This window comes from Oncorhynchus nerka, linkage group LG13, assembly GCF_034236695.1.
Source record: "Oncorhynchus nerka isolate Pitt River linkage group LG13, Oner_Uvic_2.0, whole genome shotgun sequence".
NCBI lineage: Eukaryota > Metazoa > Chordata > Actinopteri > Salmoniformes > Salmonidae > Oncorhynchus > Oncorhynchus nerka.
Window position 1 is genome coordinate 37367758 of NC_088408.1, and position 20878 is coordinate 37388635.

Sequence of the window (20878 nt, forward strand, 5' to 3'; positions counted from 1 at the left end):
GCAGGGAGAGGTTAGTGTATGCCTGCTCCAGAGTTCATACATCCTTTTCACCTCAGAATACATTTGATTAAATGTCAAATTCATTTGGGTATGAAAAGGAAGATGGATGGGGATCATTTTTGTATGAAATGCAGAATCCCATTCCATTTTCTGGGTAATTTAGTCTGAAATATGGAAATAATGACAATTACAGTAGGAACCGTCATACACAGACAGCTATTTTACACAGACAGCAAGTCTGTATTCATTTTTCTGTTTGCAGGCATTTGACTATGATGTTGGCTAAACAGTATTTGAATATGGCCATCAGATGAACTAAGCTTTCATTGCTATGTTGTGGCTGGCAAAAATTATATTGCTTGAGAAAGAATGAAACAATGTCTTTCATGTAACATGCAGAAGTTTCAGATGAAATGTTTTGGTCTGCAGTTGCGATCCTGATCATAGTTCTAAGGAATTTGAGCAAAGTCCCAAAATGTTTGACCTTGGCGTAGTATGTGACTTTCTAAACACCCTTTGAAAACTGGGTCAGATGCCCTGTGTTTGACAGATAATGGAACAATTGCTTTTTCCCCTCGTCATGACTTCCTTCTCGTCCCACTGCAAGGTTCCAGTGTAAAAACATGTTGTGTTTTCCTTTGAGCATGGAGTTCAGAAATATTTTCGTTGTGAACTTTTCCATGTTTTTGCATGCTGGAATTGCGAGAAGGTATGTTTTCCACTGTCTGTGGCAGTGTTTTTAGGATCTACTGTACCATTTACCATGTAGCAAATGGTGAAGAGATGGTTATCTCTATCGTAGTTGTGTCCTTTTTGATTTTGTTGACGGAAACCAGTTTGGCAATCCTAAAATAACCTAAAATAGGACTACATCGTGAATTTGGGCAGACTGTTGATTTAAATGTAAGAAGCACTTCAGTGCAGAGTATATCACACCGTCTGTCACTTCACAGTAGGCCCCAACAGCTGTTAGAAATCACATCTGATGGGAATTGGGGGGGAAATAGTGGTGTGTTAATGTCTTTAGTTTGCGTATGCACCCATTTTACAAGGTCTGGATTTTTTTGACATATTGGTCTAAGGTTCATATAGAGGAAAAATACTTGAAAACACCATTAGGTCATCTCCGTTTACTGAATGTCATAAATCACATTGAGTCAGTAAAGCCATCCCATAGATAACATCATTGAGTAGTACAGTAAGTGAACTGTGGAAAGCAATCTACATTTTGAAAATGGATTTTAGCTGAATGCACAAATAAAGTGTTTGCTCAATGTCTACTCATTACTGGTCTAAGTGGGTCTACGTGTTATTGGGCCTTTGGCTTGAAAAACCTTTCGGGTGATGTTTAGTTAATTCCCCCCAGAAATCTAACTGTTACTCAGTGATGGAAACAGACCTCTCTCTTTTTAAACAACACCCAATATCAATAAAATGAGGTGTATTCCTCCCAGTGCTACATAAAAGGGAGAGCTGGACATTTCACATCTACAGTTCAACCAAGTGAACTGGGAGTTTTCCACACTGGTATGTGGGTCTGGCAATAATTAAAGCAAAAACCCACCTATACCACAACCCATACGTCTCAGACCTCGTCCTATACGGCACTGACTAACTGCATTATGAAAAATAGAGTTTAGCTCCGTAACTTCAGTGAGATGGAGTTAAGTTCCTGGTGCTTAATTTATTTGTGCCCCTGAAAAGGGGGTTATTCTCATTGAAATACATTGGCATGTTGGAACTCAGAAATCATCAATACCAGGAAATGAAAGCTTATGTGAACCACTGGGAAAGTTTCATGGGTTCAAAAACCTCAAGGAGCCTGAGTTTCACTGTAGGAGCCAAAGGTATGAATTTAATGAGAAAAGAACACAGCACACTTCACAAAAATACACTTTTTGGCTTCAAGTCTGCTTCAAGTCTGCTTCGGACAGCCATATAAGTTAACATATTCCAATAGTGAGAAAGCATGACTAACCCATATTATGGAGATTGTATGGGGATTTGTTTTCCATTTCTTTCACTGACCACTGTTAGGTTCAGTAACTTTACTTTCTTAAATACTATTCATTATAGCAATAATAGCACGTTGGTACTGTCACTTGTGTGACAGATGATCAATCCCAGTCACTTTCTGTGGGTGGCCTGGTAGCAAGTCCAGTCTCCTGCTGGCACCTCCTTTGGTCATGGCAGGTTATTGCAATAAAACAGTGATAAACCCACATTTCATTATCAGAATACTGCCTATGAAGTTGGTTACCTTTATACAACCAGTATACGGTAAGCCTACCGACTCGTTTTTCTTTTATACCAAACATGTAAAAAAATAAAAATAAATGCGTAAATATTACTGTACCAAAATGAGACATTGGATTACTAAACTGGAAAAGATTTGCATTGTAACACCCAATAATGACATGAATTTGCTTAAACCACAAGCTACAGTAGTCTAAATGCTGTTGTTCAAGCCTAGAAGAAAAAGTAATGATCCCAGACAGTAATAAGGATCAGCTGTTTCTTCTCCTGATGTTTGATCTTTGCTGAAAACGGTGTCTTGCTGAACTGTTCTTCACAAGTCTCTTGATTAACCAAGACTAGTGTGACCGCATTGAAGGTTTGCGTTAGCACCTTCCTAGTACCACCCTCAAGACATACAATCAGTCTGTCTGAGTTATTTCTCTTCAGACTCCAAGGCCCTGTTGAGCTGCATGAGGCCATCAGGTCTCCCGTGTCTCGCTCACACCAACGCCTACTGACTCAGCTCCCCGTGAGCTGGGACCTGGATTAGTGGTCAGCTAATCAAAGAAGTCCAGATGGGTTGGTGTAACTGAAGTAGGTAAACCCAAACTTGTTTTGCCCTACATTTAGGTCTTGAGGCTCTGCTGAAAAGTTGGATGGAGGACTGTTTTTCCATCTGCTCCTGAAAATCTTACGTTGGACATTTCTTCTCTTGGGTAAAATAAGCAGAACTGGTTTTCTCTGTGTTGCCTGACGCATGATGTAATGGCGTTGTCGTGACGGCAGCTGTGATTAATGGCAGAAGGCTGGGGAGCCTCAGATGTATGGTTCCCTGGATCCACACCAGGACACTGTATATATCCTGTAGGGCCCTGAATAGTAGACCTCAACCTGGCTATCAGGCCGTTTCAATCGCAGACCTCCAGTGTTATAAGGACTTTAAAATATGGGCCTTATTGTGAATATTCACATTATCTCATTAACCGTACCTAATTGAAAACTCCAAAACGGTCAACATTTTTACAGATTTTTTTTTACGCTGACCTGTCAAAGGTCATAGTAGCCTGCATAACATTTAGAGGATTAAAGCCCTTTAACAGATAGACACTTGTGTAATAACTAATTTAGCCAAATATAGCTAATTCTGCCTGTGTTTATTGGACATACTTACAGCCCATTAATACTGCAAGCAGCTGATTAGCAGGACATGTTTTGACCACAGACAGTTGGAGATAAACAGGAGGGTGAGTAGCCAATGCCATTGCATGATATGCACTGTAATGCTTCCCATCTTAGAAAATATGTCTGCCACATAAACAGTGTGAAGCTTGACCAAGAATCCTTATCTGATCCATTGTCTGTATCCACTAGCAAAAATGTCTTCCTCTTTAGTTTAAAAAAAAAAACATTTTATAAGTGCCACCTCAGAGAGGGCATGTTACAGCCTGATAAGTGTATTACTTCTCAGTAGACTCCAAGGACCACTGCACATGCCACATTCTCCCTCTCACTAAAACAACACATTTACATTTACATTTAAGTAATTTAGCAGACGCTCTTATCCAGAGCGACTTACAAATTGGTGCATTCACCTTATGACATCCAGTGGAGCAGCCACTTTACAATAGTGCATCTAAATCTTTTAAGGGGGGGTGTAGCTTAACTTCTTCCAGTTTGAAGTAATTAGTAGCTTCGTAAACTATATTTTCAGAGTAGCTTCCCCAACATTGCTAATGAATAGGGTGTTTTCCCTCTAGCAGGGCCTATCATCAATGAATAGGCTAGGATATATATAACAGACTGATGACAGAACACACACTCGCATCACATTTACATTACATTTAAGTAATTTAGCAGACGCTCTTATCCAGAGCGACTTACAAATTGGTGCGTTCACCTTAAGACATCCAGTGGAACAGCCACTTTACAATAGTGCATCTAAATCTTTTAAGGGGGGTGAGAAGGATTACTTTATCCTATCCTAGGTATTCCTGAAAGAGGTGGGGTTTCAGGTGTCTCCAGAAGGTGGTGATTGACTCCGCTGTCCTGGCGTCGTGAGGGAGTTTGTTCCACCATTGGGGGGCCAGAGCAGCGAACAGTTTTGACTGGGCTGCGCGGGAACTGTACTTCCTCAGTGGTAGGGAGGCGAGCAGGCCAGAGGTGGATGAACGCAGTGCCCTTGTTTGGGTGTAGGGCCTGATCAGAGCCTGGAGGTACTGAGGTGCCGTTCCCCTCACAGCTCCGTAGGCAAGCACCATGGTCTTGTAGCGGATGCGAGCTTCAACTGGAAGCCAGTGGAGAGAGCGGAGGAGCGGGGTGACGTGAGAGAACTTGGGAAGGTTGAACACCAGACGGGCTGCGGCGTTCTGGATGAGTTGTAGGGGTTTAATGGCACAGGCAGGGAGCCCAGCCAACAGCGAGTTGCAGTAATCCAGACGGGAGATGACAAGTGCCTGGATTAGGACCTGCGCTGCTTCCTGTGTGAGGCAGGGTCGTACTCTGCGGATGTTGTAGAGCATGAACCTACAAGAACGGGCCACCGCCTTGATGTTAGTTGAGAACGACAGGGTGTTGTCCAGGATCACGCCAAGGTTCTTAGCGCTCTGGGAGGAGGACACAATGGAGTTGTCAACCGTGATGGCGAGATCATGGAATGGGCAGTCCTTCCCCGGGAGGAAGAGCAGCTCCGTCTTGCCGAGGTTCAGCTTGAGGTGGTGATCCGTCATCCACACTGATATGTCTGCCAGACATGCAGAGATGCGATTCGCCACCTGGTCATCAGAAGGGGGAAAGGAGAACACAAAGCCTACCCCTCCCAATCAGAGATATTACAACGGATGTCACGTTCTGACCTTTATTTCTGTTGTTTTTGTCATTATTTAGTATGGTCAGGCCGTGAGTTGGGGTGGGCAGTCTATGTTTGTTTTTCTATGATTTTGGGATTTCTATGTTTCGGCCTAGTATGGTTCTCAATCAGAGGCAGGTGTCATTAGTTGTCTCTGATTGAGAATCATACTTAGGTAGCCTGGGTTTCACTGTTTGTTTGTGGGTGATTGTCTATGTTAGTTGCTTGTGTCAGCACAGGTCTCAGTTATAGCTTCACGGTTGTTATTTGTTTATTGTTTTTGTATTCAGTGTTCAGTACTTTCTTTAATTAAATATTTGTCATGAACACATACCACGCCGCATTTTGGTCCTCCGATCCTTAGCGCCTTTCCTCTTCAGGTGAAGAGGAGGACGCCCGTGACAACGGAACGGACAGACTTCCATTCAATTCAGTTGCAATGACTTTCATTGGGAGGGATAGAAAAAAATGTATTCCCCCACACTTCATTAAACATTTCTTCAAAATAAATACACGAACATTCCAACGAGAATACCTCTTCAAAAGTACAGTATGTCCTAAGTGTAAGAGTGAAAGCTCCTAGTAGTTGTTGGCCCTAATAATTTACCTCACAAAAACACTACGCAGACTTTGGCTCCCTGAGTAGGCGTTTATGAGAACGTCCCCAGGCGGGTGGAACTTGACAAACAATTTGAAACAACCCTGTTAATACATCTGTCAGGTCACACTGAGACCAGCTCCCGTAGGTGGAACTCGATGTCCAGTCTCCAGACAGAATCCCCTCTGTAGCAGAGGTGCCATTTTCCCCTGCTAGCCCACAGCCAGCAACATGAGGTCATCCCTCCAGTGCCAGGAATTGTGGGGCAATGACGTCACGGGGTGCTCCTAAGGTGGCCAGTTAGACACTCCCGGAGCAGGACTGCCAGGCAGAGGGCGACCACTGTTTACTGCTCCGAGTTGAATACTGGTGTTTTGGAGAGTAGATGTGGATGGAGGGAAATATGGGCTGGTTGGTGAGACACTGAAATGTCAATGACCGACAGACAAACTGGCTACTTCACAAGCTACGGGCTACTCTCTTTCCTTCTAAATACTGTAGTTTAGACGAGAAAGCTGTTGGTCATTGATATATTGTTCTACCACAGCATATCAGTATGCAAAATATTACATCAAACGTCTGTTGAATAATACATCACACGGATATTCAAATATTATTACAAATATTATTAAAAAAACATCAGTCATGGCCTGTTGGTGACCATTTAGCAAATACATATGAATGTCCTTAGGTCCAGCCTGAGACCTGCAGGCTGATACAGGAAGGGAAAGCCACATGTATTTACTAGGTGTATGCAAAGTTCAAAGTCTAATGAAAGAAAAACACCAGGTTTATTTGAAGGTTGAGGAGAAAGTGGGGTCAAATTGGACAGGATGGCAACCTATCACGCTAGCATGCAACACCTGTTTTCGAAAAAAGGAAAACCGTAAAGCCAAGTTTTAGCGGTTTCTCTATGAGTTTAGGTACAATTTACCTTGGCACTATATGAGACAAACGAAACCCATTTCACTAACACCAGTCTTTGTATTCGAAGAGTTTAGCAGGAAACCAATTAGTGAAGAAATGTAACCACTTGCCAAGGCATGAGGAGGAACTGGCATTCCTCTTGAACCTGCTCAATGCTGCTTGTCACTGTTGGCCCATGAAAGATGTCTAATTGCTGTTTGGTTTCATGGCTTCCTCTTCTTTTCAGAATCGGGGAAAATTAGCTGAATAAATAAGAGGAAATGAAGGTTCCGTCCTTAGCCACCTCTGTTTACGTAGTCTCACCCCCAGACTGAAGTTTACACCTGGTCTGACATGAAAGTGAGAGCCTTGATTTACCGCTGCCTAGCTGTCTGTCTCTAACCTGGGAGAGATTGTGGGATTGTGCCCTGGGTTCTAATCCAGTAGCTGAGACTGACGGGTATGAGTGCAATCAGGCAGAGCAAAGCGAAGCAAAACAGAATGCTGTTTGATTCCTGAGGCCAGGGGAGTCGGACAAGGGCCAACTTGGACGACTTGTTAGTGGGTCAGTGTGCTGCACGACCAGGCAGCCATCTGGCAAACATCTCCTTTGTTGTCACAGAAGGTTAAGTCACTGAAAGGGCCTAATGAAACCCGGACACTGTCTTCCATAACACAATTAGCAGAGTACAAACAGCAGCAGCACCATTTGAGTGATAACATGATGATCTGTGTGTGGACAAGGACTCTTACACATAGAAGTCTGCTGTGGTGTGTACTTCGGCCATTCTAATGTCCTCATTAGTGGTCTGGTGAGGACTGGAGGGATTCCACCAATTTCTTTATGTTACGAAAGACAGCTGGATTCCACTCAAACTTCCTTTTAAGGGAATGTGACAAGCTTGTTGGATGTTGCAGAACTTATGAATGTGATTTAATAGCCCGTGTGGAACAGATACTAAAATGTAATATAATTTTTGAGGTTTGGTTTCCCTGCCTCCCAACGTCTCTAGCAGTGCTCCAACTGATGGGACAAGGCCAGACTCTGGGCTGGTTTCAGCCAGACCAACCACAGAGTGAGCCCAGTGGAACAGTGTAAACAAGACACGAAAAAGAACATCTGAGGTAAACAGGAACTTTTGCTGTAGATCTGCATACCTACTTAGTTTTTTACCTTGGGTTATTGGAAACCTAGTCATACAAGTACATGTACTGATAATGATTATTCTCAAGTTTATTCTCAAAAGGTGTAGTTACTGTTGTTTTGGCATCTTCTTTAACATTGGTTGTTCAATGAAAGCAATTGACTAAATCTTTCCATGTTATACATTCGGTGAACTGTGCACCAGTTGTGAGCAGCTAGAGTAGTGTCGCGTTTATTCTGCCTCTTAGGTAATGGCCTACTCTGATTGGGTCAGTCTGCAGGAGAGACATGAGTCATTAATGTTATATTCCTCACTGGGGATAGAAACTCAGCACACTTCACCACCAGACTAGATAGTACACACAGACACGACACTGGTTACTGTACTCTCTTGTTAATGGTTTGTTTGCTATTGTTTACCTCAAATTCATAATTATTTTTCTGTTGTTCACCACCTCTTGTTAATTTTTTCAGAATATTTTATATATGGTTGCGATGTCAAAGGTTGCCCTATTAATATCTGGTAGTTTGTCATATTTTGTCTGTTCTATTTGAAGAAATCTAGGTTAGTTGTACCGTAAATTTCAGATGCATTGAGTTGCTGTCAGTTAATGCTCTGACATGGTCTAGTGAAGGTCCTTAGACCAAAAGCTTGGGCTACATCTCAAATGAAAAATGGTCCCATGTTTATCAAACCATTCTGTGATGACAAGGTCATGGTATTGTTATCGTCTGGGTCCTAGTCCTCCTCTCTAACCGTATTCCAGTAGGGGGTGTAACCGGCCGGGAATAGATGGGTTAGCTGACAAGGTCACGAAAACGATGCACAAGTCTGGATGGTCAAATAGCTAGCAACAATGACAAGAAACTGCCATGTGGGGAATCGTAAGTTGCTCGTTTCAGCTAGTTTCATATTGTTCTTAATACCATGTCTTGTTTTGAGGTGTTTTGACTGATTTAATTTCATTGCTTATATGGCTAAAATTCGCTAGCTAGCTAACCAATAACTGTAACGATGTATTTGACAGAGAACGAGCGCTCATTGTGCAAATGTATTTATGTTTTCAATAAACATTGGAGACAAAACATAGTTTGCATGTTGTAAAAAAAAATCCAGGCCAATCCTGTCTGTTTGGCCCCATAGTTGCGCACACGTTGGTTTTGTTGCTAAACAACCAACCCGTCTATTCTGATTGTTTTTGTTGAAGACTGTTACTGAGCTGTGTTGTCTCCTGCGGCTCAGCTCGGTTGCCATGGCGAGTGTGATGAGGGCATTCCTGGGGTGCTTGTCTTGGCGTTGGGGCGCTGGCCAACTGCAATCCCATGAATGAGTGCTTTTCAGGGCCCTCGGCCGTTAGACTATACCCACCAGCCACAGGTATCTCCAGGAATGCGTGCAGCACTGATCAAAACATAAGTCAACTAATAAAGACAGCAGCTGTTGATGGAGAGGTAGAAATTGAATCCTCAGTTGGCTGGTTTCAGATTCCTCATCCTACTGCAGGTGGTATTTATCCCCACTGCAGTTATGTCACTAGCTGGCCTACTGAGGCCACACTCAAATTTATGAAACGTTGGGTGACTAACTTTTTCATTTGATCACATTGCATTGTAGAACAACTCATGTACTATGGGGGTCATAATCAACTGTAAAACCAAGTACTGTAATGTATTAGAAAAAGGTTATTGCTGATTTCAGACAGGTCACGCTTCGCCCTTAACTAGGCCAAGCACTGTTAATACACTACATTTCCAAAAGTATGAGGAAACCTGATTGTTGAACATCTCATTCCAAAATCATGGGCATTAATATGGAGTTGGTCCCCCTTTGCTGCTATAACAGCCTTCTGGGAAGGCTTTCCACTACATGTTGGAACATTGCTGCAGGGACTTGCTTCCATTCAGCCACAAGAGCATTAGTGAGGTAGGCCACTGATGTTGGGCGATTAGGCCTGGCTCGCAGTCGACTTTCCAATTAATCTCAAAGGTGTTCGATGGGGTTGAGATGAGGGCTCTGTGCAGGCCTGTCAAGTTCTTCCACACTGATCTCTACAAACCATTTATGTATGGAGCTCATTTGTGCACAGGGGCATTGACATGCAGAAACAGGAAAGGGCCTTCCCCAAACCTTTGCCACAAAGTTGGAAGTACAGAATAACCTAGAATGTCATTGTATGGTTGTAGTGCTAAAATTTCCCTTCACTGGAAGGCCTAGCCCGAACCATGAAAAACAGCAAAACAGCCCCAGACCATTATTCCTCCTCCACCAAACTCTACTGTTGGCACTATGCATTCGGCAGGTAGCGTTCTCCTGGCATCCGCCAAACCCAGATTTGTCTGTTGGACTGCCAGATGGCCAAGCGTGATTCATCACTCCAGAGAACGCGTTTCCACTGCTCCAGAGTCCAATGGCGGTAAGCTTTACACCACTTCAGCCAACGCTTGGCATTGCACATGGGGATCTTAGGCTGGTGAGCAGTTGCTCGGCCATGGACACCCATTTCATGAAGCTCCCGACGAACAGTTATTGTTCTCTGTAGTGAGTGTTGCAACCGAGGACAGTTCTGTGAACTTGTGGCCTACCACTTTGCGACTGAGACCTTGCTCCTCCTAGATGTTTCCACTTCACAATAATAGCACTTACAGTTGACCGGGGCAGCTCTAGCAGGGCAGAAATTTGACGAACTGACTTGCTGGAAGCAACGGTTGTGGCTGAAATAGCCAAATCCACTAATTTAAAGGGGTGTCCACATACTTTTGTGTAAATAGTGTATGTTTACATGCTGTTGTGAGGTAGTGGCTGTTAATGACCTTCTTAGTTCTGCTATGAAGTCTGCTGTGTAAAGATGGGCAGAGATGGACAAAGCCCTCCTAATGACCTGAGTCCTGGCCAGGAGACAACAAACAGCAACTTGCATAAAGGGGCTCATCTGTGGAATGTTCCAATAACTCCTCTGAAGACAAAAAACATACAGCAGAGTAGTCTGGAGAAAAGCTAACATTGGGAGTGTAGGGGTGTGAGTTTGGGATAAGGGGGGACAGAGTGTGGGGTGTCTATGCCTATATTTGGACCTCTGCACTTTGTTCATGACACTGTACAAACCATTCTCTCTTTAGATTCAATAAATCGTGGACTCTCAGGCCTCCATATGGGATTCTGTTCAGAATGATGGCAGGTTTTACGGACATGGGTCAGAGGTCAGACAGAGAGATGCAGCAGACGTAGGCTCCTCATTCACTGTCATTACCATGGTAGCCCCCTCAGAAGGCATGCGTGTAGCAGTAAATCTCTGTGGATTAAATTATTTTCTGCTCTTTGTTGAAAAAAGTTCAGCACCCTGGCACTTCCCTGGGTTGTCCTTTCTAGTCTAAATAGCCTGTACATTTCCACAGCCAAGGCTTTTTATAGACAATCGCATCTATCAAATCCATTTCCACTTTCCAGCCACTCTCTCTCAGCTGTATCCTTTAGCCCACCAATTATATTAATTTGTTTCACGCTTTCAAAGGAAATTAGATTTAGCCATTTCTAGTCTGTGATTTTGCTCCATGACACGAATGATGTAGTAAGGTCCAACGGTCGGCGAGAGTCTGGGCTATGAATTACCTCAGTCAGCCTTGGTATTTCAAAGAGCCAGAAACTGTAGCCCTCATAATTAGCACATTTTGACATCTCTGCCACATGTTCAGTTTAAATAGTGGTGGAGGGACGGTCAGTTTGAAGTTTCAAAGCAGGGAACATTCCAGGAGCTCACTGCCAACTGCCAATTATAGAATTGTAGGTGGAGATGGTGAGGTGGATATGGATATGAAGGCAAATAATCTTTGTTCTTGTTTGTTTTAGTGTTCAGTAAGTTTAGCGTATAGTTGTTCCCAGACACTTTTTGGATGATCAACCTTTCAACTAAAATAGCATGTCTGATTCTTTTCATCTTTGATCAGATGTTTCAATGAACAGTAACGCTATGCAGGTCTGAAAATGCATAGGCTACTTACACTAGGACAATCCCGGAAAAATTTGGTTAATTAAGATGAATACTTTTCCCCTTTCTTGTTTTTTTCTGAATACTCAATCACATTCTCACTCATGTCGGCCCACTGTACACCTTAACTTGTAATATTTAACTCTTGTTTATAACTCACTCATTGCCCTTAGTCAGTACTATGCTGCTGGCGACTTACTCACCCCAAAGGAGCTGTATGTAAAGTACTCTGGGTGTTGTAATGTTAGAAAAACAGCCTGTAGCCTTTCCATCTGTACATGTGGGTGTTGGTAAAGCACAACGGGCTTCTGGCTACATGAGCACAACTGTGCTGAGCGAGGCCCCACCTTGCCTAAATGGGGAAACTGGAAAATGAATTTTGAAAAACATTGCCTAGCTATTCCAAATGTAGAAGTAACTGTAATGGATGATGAATGACGGCAATGAAGAGGAAATGCTGAGTTAACCAGAGGACAGAGGCCCTGTACAGGGCGTTCTGTCACATCACCTCAGCTTACACCATGGCCAGAGAGCAACCAGTGGAAAACTCCCCAGTCTCTCCCAAATGAGGAGCTTCTGTGGAGCTTCTTTGGGGAATTCCATCGTCACAGGGCCCGTTCTGGCCTCTGATGAGGTCATCCTATTCTTTACTGGGAGATGATCAGAGAGGACGAAGGCGGCTTAAGGCAAATCCCATGAGGAATGCACTGCAACAATCTCACAGGAATGCTATGCTGCTGTGGCTGAAAATATGCCCTCTCTGAAGAACAAAAGGGAATCCAAGCAGAAGGGAATCCATCATGGGGCGCTCCGCCCTCACTCCGCCCTCACTCCGCCCTCCAGTCAGAGGGAGACCTAGTCCAACTGAAGGCTCTCCATGCCAGTATAGCAACACGAGGGTACCCATTTGCTAATGTGGTTATGTTATTATTGCAGTATTATTATGCACAAACACTGAAAAAATGTTAATAATAGGAGAGAAAGCAATTGGGGGCTATAGCATGTGACAGTAATCCATGAGTTCCCCCCTTCTCTAGGAGACTTACTATGAATACACTAAGCTTGGACTAGGTTTTTGTTTCTCGGCAGCAGAAACAGAAGCTCAGTTGTTATATGATTCATGAACAATATGTTTTACCCTAAAGGAAGTGAAAGCAGATTAGGAGGTGCGTCTTATAAAATGAATCCAAAGTACATCTGGGTAGGGTTACCGCAGTGGGGAACCGTGAGGGCCTTCTAGGCTTTCAGAGAAGGATATATAAAACATGTATATTTTGTTTAATAAAATGTTGTTTTAAAAATTATATTTAATCTTTTCAATCATTTGAATGATCATCTGATTTCATTTTTTCAGTTTGTGTTGGAAAGTTAAGGGTTAATACTGAAGAGAGAAATTATTCCATCGGGATTTTTCTGTGGTGGTCTCTGGGTAGAAAAATCTAGATAGCTCAGACAGCCATTGGCTAGGCCTTCAGAAACTGGACAGAAGGCCTCTGCCATTCAACTGTATTAGAGCAGAATTTTGGAGTGACAGTGGAATGAACCAATCACATTTTGACTTGCAATGGGTGGGACTGTTTTAAAAAAGAAAGTGAGTTGTTGGTCAAGCCCAAGAGCAAAGAATCAGTGGCAGTTTTCCCACGCCAGCTTGTGTTGTAGCAGTGTGACAATGGTGATGGCAGCTGCAACAGTTGTTATCAACTTCAAGGTGGATACTTTTCAAGATTAACTTTCAAACGTTTTAAAATTATCATCACCTGTAGCCTCTACGAATCTGAGAGCGGAAGACTCTTCTCTCTTCTCTAACGTGGAGGCTCACTTTTTATGAACAGTCCCATTAAAGTCAGACTGTTTGGACATTTCATTTGAACATACTTTACCTGTTTTCCTCTGATTTTGTCCTTATGTAGGAAATAATCTGAGACAAAAAAATATCCACAGATATGTCAGTTTGTGTTTCCGGTTTGTATTTTCCAATGCTGACGCAATCCGCACGCAACTTGCACAATATGTCTACAATTTAACCAAGGCACAGACCAAACATTGTTCCATGCAATCAGCTGGCAAATTTCACCAGCACTTCGAGCTGTTTGCAAGGGAACGTGCTTTGGTCGACAACGTTCGGTTACATTCGGCTATCGTTAGCATATTGTGCATCACTGAAGTACATCAGGAGATGTAAAATACAAGCAACAGAACATACCGGTGCCACAAAAATCTCCACTTCCTACTGCTAAAAGGACCAACAACACGGACAACCAGTAAAGTACATTTAAATATCATTACTTTTAAACTTTTTTTATAGCGACATCTTTCAAACTGATATCCATGGAGCAACCATGGTAACAGTCTGATGTTTAGAGAACATAATCTGGTGAGTGGCACTGTTTTTACTGCAGCTCACTTGCTGTAGCTACAGTGCCTTGTGAAAGTATTCAGACCCCTTGACTTTTCCATATTTTGTTACTTTACAGCCTTATTCTAAAATGTATTACATTTGTCCTCATCAATCTATACACAATACCCCATAATGACAAGTATTCAGACCCTTTACTCAGTACTTTGTTGAAGCACCTTTAGCAATGATTACAGACTTGAGTCTTCTTGGGTATGACGCTACAAGCTTGGCACACCAGTATTTGGGGAGTTTCTCCCATTCTTCTCTGCAGATCCTCTCAACCTCTGTCCGGTTGGATGGGGAGCGTTGCTGCACAGCTATTATCAGGTCTCTCCAGAGATGTTCAAAAGGGTTCAAGTCCAGGATCTGGCTGGGCCACTCAAGGACATTCAGAAACATGTCCTGAAGCCACTCCTGCTTTGTCTTGGCTGTGTGCTTAGGGTCGTTGTCCTGTTGGAAGGTGAACCTTCGCCACAGTCTGAGGTCCTGAGAGCTCTGGAGCAGGTTTTCATCAAGGATCTCTCTGTACTCCTTTCATCACTCCCAGTCCCTGCCGCTGAAAAACATCCCAACAGCATGATGCTGCCACCACCATGCTTCACTGTAGGGATAGTGCCAGGTTTCCTCCAGATGCCACGCTTGGTATTCAGGCCATAGAGTTCAATCTTGGTTTCATCAGACCAGAGAATCTTGTTTCTCCATGGTCTGAGACTCTTTAGGTGCCTTTTGGCAAACTCCAAGCGGGCTGTCATGTGCCTTTTACTGAGGAGTGGCTTCCGTCTGGCCACTCTACCTTAAAGGCCTGATTGGTGGAGAGCTGCAGAGATGGTTGTCGTTCTGGAAGGTTCTCCCATCTCCACAGAGGAACTCTGGAGCTCTGTCAGAGTGACCTTTGGGTTCTTGGTCCCTCCTTGGCCCTTCTCCCCCGATTGCTTAGTTTGGCTGGGCGGCCAGCTCTAGGAAGAGTCTTAGTGGTTCCAAACTTCTTCCATTTAAGAATGAGGGAGGCCACTGTGTTCTTGGGGGGCTTCAATGCAGAAATGTTTTGGTACCCTTCCCCAGATCTGTGCTTCGACACAATCCAGCTCTACGGACAATTCCTTCGACCTCATGGCTTGGTTTTTGCTCTGACATGCACTGTCAACTGTGGGACCTTATTTATTCAGGTGTGTGCCTTTCCAAATCATGTCCAATCAATTGAATTTACCACAGATGGTCTCCAATCAAGTTGTAGAAACATCTCAAGGATGATCATTGGAAACAGGATGCACCTGAGCTCAATTTCAAGTCTCATAGCAAAGGGTCTGAATACTTACAGCCACCAATTGTGCAAGTTCTCACACTTAAAAAGATGAGAGAGGCCTGTAATTTTCATCATAGGTACACTTCAACTATGACAGACAAAATGAGGAAAAAAATCCAGAAAATCACATTGTAGGATTTTTTATTAATTTATTTGCAAATTATGGTGGAAATACAATCATCACATAGATGGAATACCTCAGACAGAACATTTCTCATTTGAACACAGTCACGTAAGTTGCAGACAGAACAGGGTTGTGTACCAAATAGCAGCCTATTCCTTTTATGCTGCACTACATTTAAGGCCCACAGGGCTCTGATGGGCAAGAGTAGTGCACCGTGTAGAGAATAGGGTGCCATTTGGGACGAAGACTAGAAGTGGAAATGGAAATGGAGAGAACTGGAATCACACTGCACAGACAATTACTCCTTGGCAGAATGTTTAATACACTGATGTAGCTAGCTATGTGTGTTTTTTTTTGTATTTTTTTTTGTACTGGGAACAATGAACCACGGCAATATTTTTAAACAGAACACCCTCCTCCGTTGAGGGAATGGGAAAGTGAGTCACATGGTCAGGTCTGGGTACTTTATTTACACTGAATGTGGAATCCTTTCCATTGCGTCACCAGCTCTTGACCTTTGACCCTAGCTAACTTCTGCCCGTCACTCCAACATTAGCACCTCATCACTTATCCCAAATTGGACCCCAATTGCACCGCATGTGGAATGTTGAATTTGGAATCCTTGCCACGCCTAAGCTCGAGTTTCAGACCCCTTTTTAGCCACCATTGAAAACCAGAGAGCATGACATTAAAGGTTAACAGACCTTACAGGATTTACCTATGCTCCATTGAGTGAGGAACGTCTTGGGGAGAAAGGAGCACACCAACAGGGGGCTTAGAAGAGAGAGAGAGAGAGAGCACTAATGAGAGCTCCAGGACAACAGCCTAAGACAGGGAATCTGATGCTAACACACAGCTACGTCTTACCACACACAATGGTTGATTAAACACTGCCCTGTGGAGGGTAGATCAGTTCATCCAACCCCTCAATGGAAAGCCACACCGCACTGTTATTGGTTCAGGAAATCGAGCGCATTTTCAAATAGGGCATTGCGATAAGCTGCTACTATTTGACATGACGGGGTTAAGGAACTGGCAGCCTCTGTTTGGCCACAAATTAATCTGTGTTGACAGACAGGGTACATTACCATCCCACACACTGTCCGGCGAGAACGTCTCAGACTGTACAGACCCTGAGGAGCTCCTACTGTACTTTCTGTACAAACCACACTGGAAAAAAGGGAAAGACTGATGCTGCTAGTGAAGATTCCCATATAAGGCCACGCTTCCTCCCAGTCGGTGTGTCCATGCAGTAATAGTATGTCTGCTGGCGCAGCCGCACATTCCTCCAGCTCTTGAGTTTTCTCTGGGAGTTTTTCATTTCCGATTCGGTGGCTGGTGAGGAGCAGGGCTGCCTTTCATAAGACTGAGGTGGAGAGTCTGGGGCTTGTGTGATCGTTTCTTCAAAAATATACAAACCCCAGAGTCTAGCCGATTTCCTGCAATCCTCAAGTCTGCTCAGTGTTTAGCTACTGACGGAGCAAAATAGAATCCCACACCAGGAATGTAGTACAACTATGCTTTAAAGTCCATAGACTAAACCTTATTAGTGAGGTGGAAGCACATGGCTATAAAAAAAAAAGTATGCGATTAAAACCAATGAATAGAACTGATGAGAGTCTGTTAACTAGACGGTGATGTGGTTTTATACTGTACAAACCCCCTTTATTAAAGGGTTTAAATCCCAATACCCATGACTTATTAGACTTAGGAAGGCTATTGTATCATACAATTACTCATACAATTACATATCGTACATCTGTTTCTCTGTGCAGTATGTTATTTTCCGAATAGAAAAGCAGTCCTGAAGGTGTACAGGGGTTTTATAACAGTACTGTGAACTACACTACAGCCCTTCCTTTCATAATAAAATGCACATGCAATAATAGATATTTAAAGCCTTTGAAGCCACTCGTGTACAAATCTATGTGTGATGTGCTAAGAGAACAGAGAGGCAGCTATTCCTAATACCAGGGGAGGTTTACGGTCTCTCTCCGGGATACAACACAACCTCCGATTACACATAAAAGGGAAAGTTGAGGGATAGTGCCAAGAATGCACTTTTATTTTGATATGTGACAGCACTTTGGCTTCAGACAGGAGGAATGCGATATGTCAGGGAGAGCGAGTCTAGGAGGGGGGGCAGGAAATTAGGAAAGAATGCCAAGAATGTCCATGTTTGTCGAGGACTTCATTCAGCCGCTGGCACGTCACTGCAGCCCTGGGTGTATAAAGGCAGGGAGAGCTCCTAGCTTCAGACACAGAACAACTCCTCATCCAAGAGAGAGCTACAAGAGCAGCAGCAGCTCTACTACTGAAGCTAAACTCTAGCTTTAACCAAGAGAACTACGAGAACTTAACTGAGAGAGAACCAAAAAACAGAAACTTCTTAACAACGAGATCGACTCGATCAGACGACAAGCTCCCTGACTACTCGCAAGAGACTAAGGAAGACTTTTGAAGAGCCTGAAGACTTATTTTTGTCTAACATACTCTGAGAAAACCCCAGAAGAAAAGCAAAATGTCTGCTGGAATGAACATGAGGCTGATTTCTTTCTTCTGTCTCACTCTCTCCTACCTGGTAAGACCCTTTTACTGAGAATGTCAAGTTATATGGGAACTGTATTGCTGTGTCTATGCGCCATGTACCAGACAGACACGAGCTATCGGCATGTCTAGCCTATTACAACAGCAGTTGAATTGTAAATTGATATATTTTGTTAACACAGTTACAAAAGGCTGTATGATGCCCTAGCTCTTGGGGCTGACGAACTGTAACGTTAGTAGTAGTTGTGCCCATGTGATCAGGGTCTAACCATACTCCTGTCTCTTTGTCCCTTAGGCTGTGGCTCAGGAGTGCAGTGGGCAGTGCAGTTGTCCTGATGTGCACCCCCAGTGTCCCCCTGGTGTGAGCCTGGTGCCCGATGCCTGCGGCTGCTGCAGGGTGTGTGCCAAGCAGATGGGCGAGCTTTGCACAGACAGGGACATGTGCGACCCCCACAAAGGGCTCTTCTGTGACTTCGGCTCCCCCGTCAACCGCCGCATAGGAGTCTGCACAGGTAATGTGACTCTCAACAGGCTTCTTTTGTCGTTCTAATACGCTGACTCTTTGATTATTTTCCTCTGCTGGCGTTTGTGTGACTGGAGATGTGACATTCTCTTCTCCTCCTCCCACAGCTAAGGGTGGCGCCACCTGTGTGATGGGTGGGATGGTGTACAGGAGTGGAGAGTCCTTCCAGAGCAGCTGTAAATACCAGTGCACGTGCCTGGACGGTGCCGTGGGCTGTATTCCCCTGTGCAGCATGGACATCCGCCTGCCCAGCCCTGACTGCCCCATGCCCCGCCGCGTCAAAGTGCCCGGGAAGTGCTGCGAGGAGTGGGTGTGCGATGCCCCCCAAAACACAAACATCTTTGTGGGCTCTGCTCTCGCTGGTGAGTCTCAGTCTTAGTCACACACAGTAGCCTGCATTCGAATGATGTAATCTGGTCAGTGTGAGTGTAGAGATAAAGAGTCTTATGTCACTTCCCCTTCTTTGCCCGCAGCTTACAGAGAGGAGGAGACCTACGGGCCTGACCCCTCCATGATGAGGGAGAACTGCCTGGTCCAGACCACTGAGTGGAGCGCCTGCTCGAAGACCTGCGGCCTGGGCATCTCTACCAAAGTAACCAACGACAACCGCGAGTGCCGCCTGGAGAAACAGTCCCGTCTGTGCATGGTCAGACCCTGCGAGTCCCACATGGAGCAGAGCATTAGGGTAAGCACATTCTTCAACCACTTCCCAACCAACCCTTTCATTACAATACAAACACTTTGTTAAATCAAGAGGAAAGCAATGGTCACTAATTATGACTTTTTTCTTTACACTTTGCTCTTCCAGAAGGGAAAGAAATGCATCCGCACGCCAAGAGTGTCCAAGTCCATGAAGTTTGAGATCTCTGGCTGCACCACCACCAAGTCCTACCGCCCCAAGTTCTGCGGCGTGTGCACCGATGGTCGCTGCTGCACCCCCCACAGAACCACCACCCTGCCCATGGAGTTCAAGTGCCCCGACGGCCAGGTCATGAAGAAGCAGATGATGTTCATCAAGACCTGCGCGTGCCACTACAACTGCCCCGGCGAGAATGACATCTTTGAGTCCATGTACTACAAGAAGATGCTGGGAGACATGGCGTAAACAATTACGTCACCTAACAGCAAAAACAACCAATGACTCTTAACTTGAACCGAACAGATATCCATCTCATCTCGCAGCACAGCATTTGTTTGTCTTTTGGTTTGTAATTTTCAAATTGTGTATTTTGTACAAGGACAGAAACATATATGCGTATATTCAATGTATATGTATGAGTGTATTGATGGATGTGTAGGGCCACTTGCCCTAAAGAGGGGACGAAAGACAGGGGGCTACTCTGCTGCCCGAAATAGAATACTTACTGCACTATAGTTCTACTATGTGACAGCCTATGTTGTTGTCACTAATTGGCTGATGCCATGTTCCCCTTCCCCGAAACTGTGGTGGGCACCTAATTAACTGGGCTGTGTCCAACCTCTGAGCACTTGCAGTAACGAAGGGTGAAGACTTTCAACCCCAGTACAGAAACTTATATCCTTAACCCACCAGAGTACTAGTTGAACGTACCCTTGTGTATAGCTCACTGTTTTGCAGATCCTAACTGTTGCAGTGCTAACGACAGGTCATGGTTTAGCCCATGCTGAAAAACAGCCGTCCTTCCAGACAAGGAGCGTAGTGTGCATGCTTTGAGGGCATGCCACAGCACTGAGAAAAGAGGTATTTGACTTTGACTGACTGATTCAGGTTGCAAGGAAGGAATCAGTATTTTGTCAACAAAAAAAAAAGAGACTGGATGATTTGGAGCTTCATTTATGTTTATATGTATTATTGATGCTGTAAATATTGTACATATTATTGTACAGTTTAAGTTAATTTAAAGTTTTAAAAAGTTTGTTTTGTTTTTCTCTCTTCCTTCAACATGTTTATCGATAGCTTATTTGCTGGGTTTGACTGTTCCTGTGACAGTTTTGTGTACTATTTTATTGAGAAGTGTGACAAAAAAGTTACATGTTTTCACTTTTGTAGTTTGGAATAAAATATATTTTTTATATAAACATGTCTTCCTTTCTTTGTTTTACTCTTTGGGCTTTAAAAGTAGCCTACCCTACAGAACTTAATCTACTCACACCCAAATGATATCCCAAACTTCACCATATGAAATCAGCAACTAATAAGTTAGCACATGTTCACAAAGCAGTTAGGTGTTCCCACTTTCAGTTCAACAACAGCAGTCAGGCCACTGAAATTCCACTCATTGGATTGTGT

At 43.8% G+C, this 20878-nt stretch overlaps 1 protein-coding gene across 1 annotated transcript; it reads left to right on the forward strand.

Annotated features, from left to right (window-relative positions):
• The first annotated feature begins 14918 nt into the window (after nucleotides 1–14918).
• Nucleotides 14919–20667, forward strand: LOC115139479 (CCN family member 2-like). Its single transcript, XM_029676940.2, has 5 exons — nucleotides 14919–18120; nucleotides 18382–18598; nucleotides 18717–18971; nucleotides 19083–19294; nucleotides 19418–20667. Exons 1-5 carry the CDS (start codon nucleotides 18061–18063, stop codon nucleotides 19712–19714), a joined length of 1041 nt encoding a protein of 346 aa, XP_029532800.1. The 5' UTR covers nucleotides 14919–18060; the 3' UTR covers nucleotides 19715–20667.
• Nucleotides 20668–20878: the final 211 nt, after the last annotated feature.

Excerpts from the sequence above, each read along its gene's own strand:
- LOC115139479 (XM_029676940.2), top strand. The coding sequence starts at position 18,061 with ATGTCTGCTGGAATGAACATGAGGCTGATTTCTTTCTTCTGTCTCACT. Across the intron at positions 18,972-19,082 it reads TGTGGGCTCTGCTCTCGCTG|CTTACAGAGAGGAGGAGACC; the intron begins GTGAGTCTCAGT and ends CTTTGCCCGCAG. Across the intron at positions 19,295-19,417 it reads ACATGGAGCAGAGCATTAGG|AAGGGAAAGAAATGCATCCG; the intron begins GTAAGCACATTC and ends TTGCTCTTCCAG.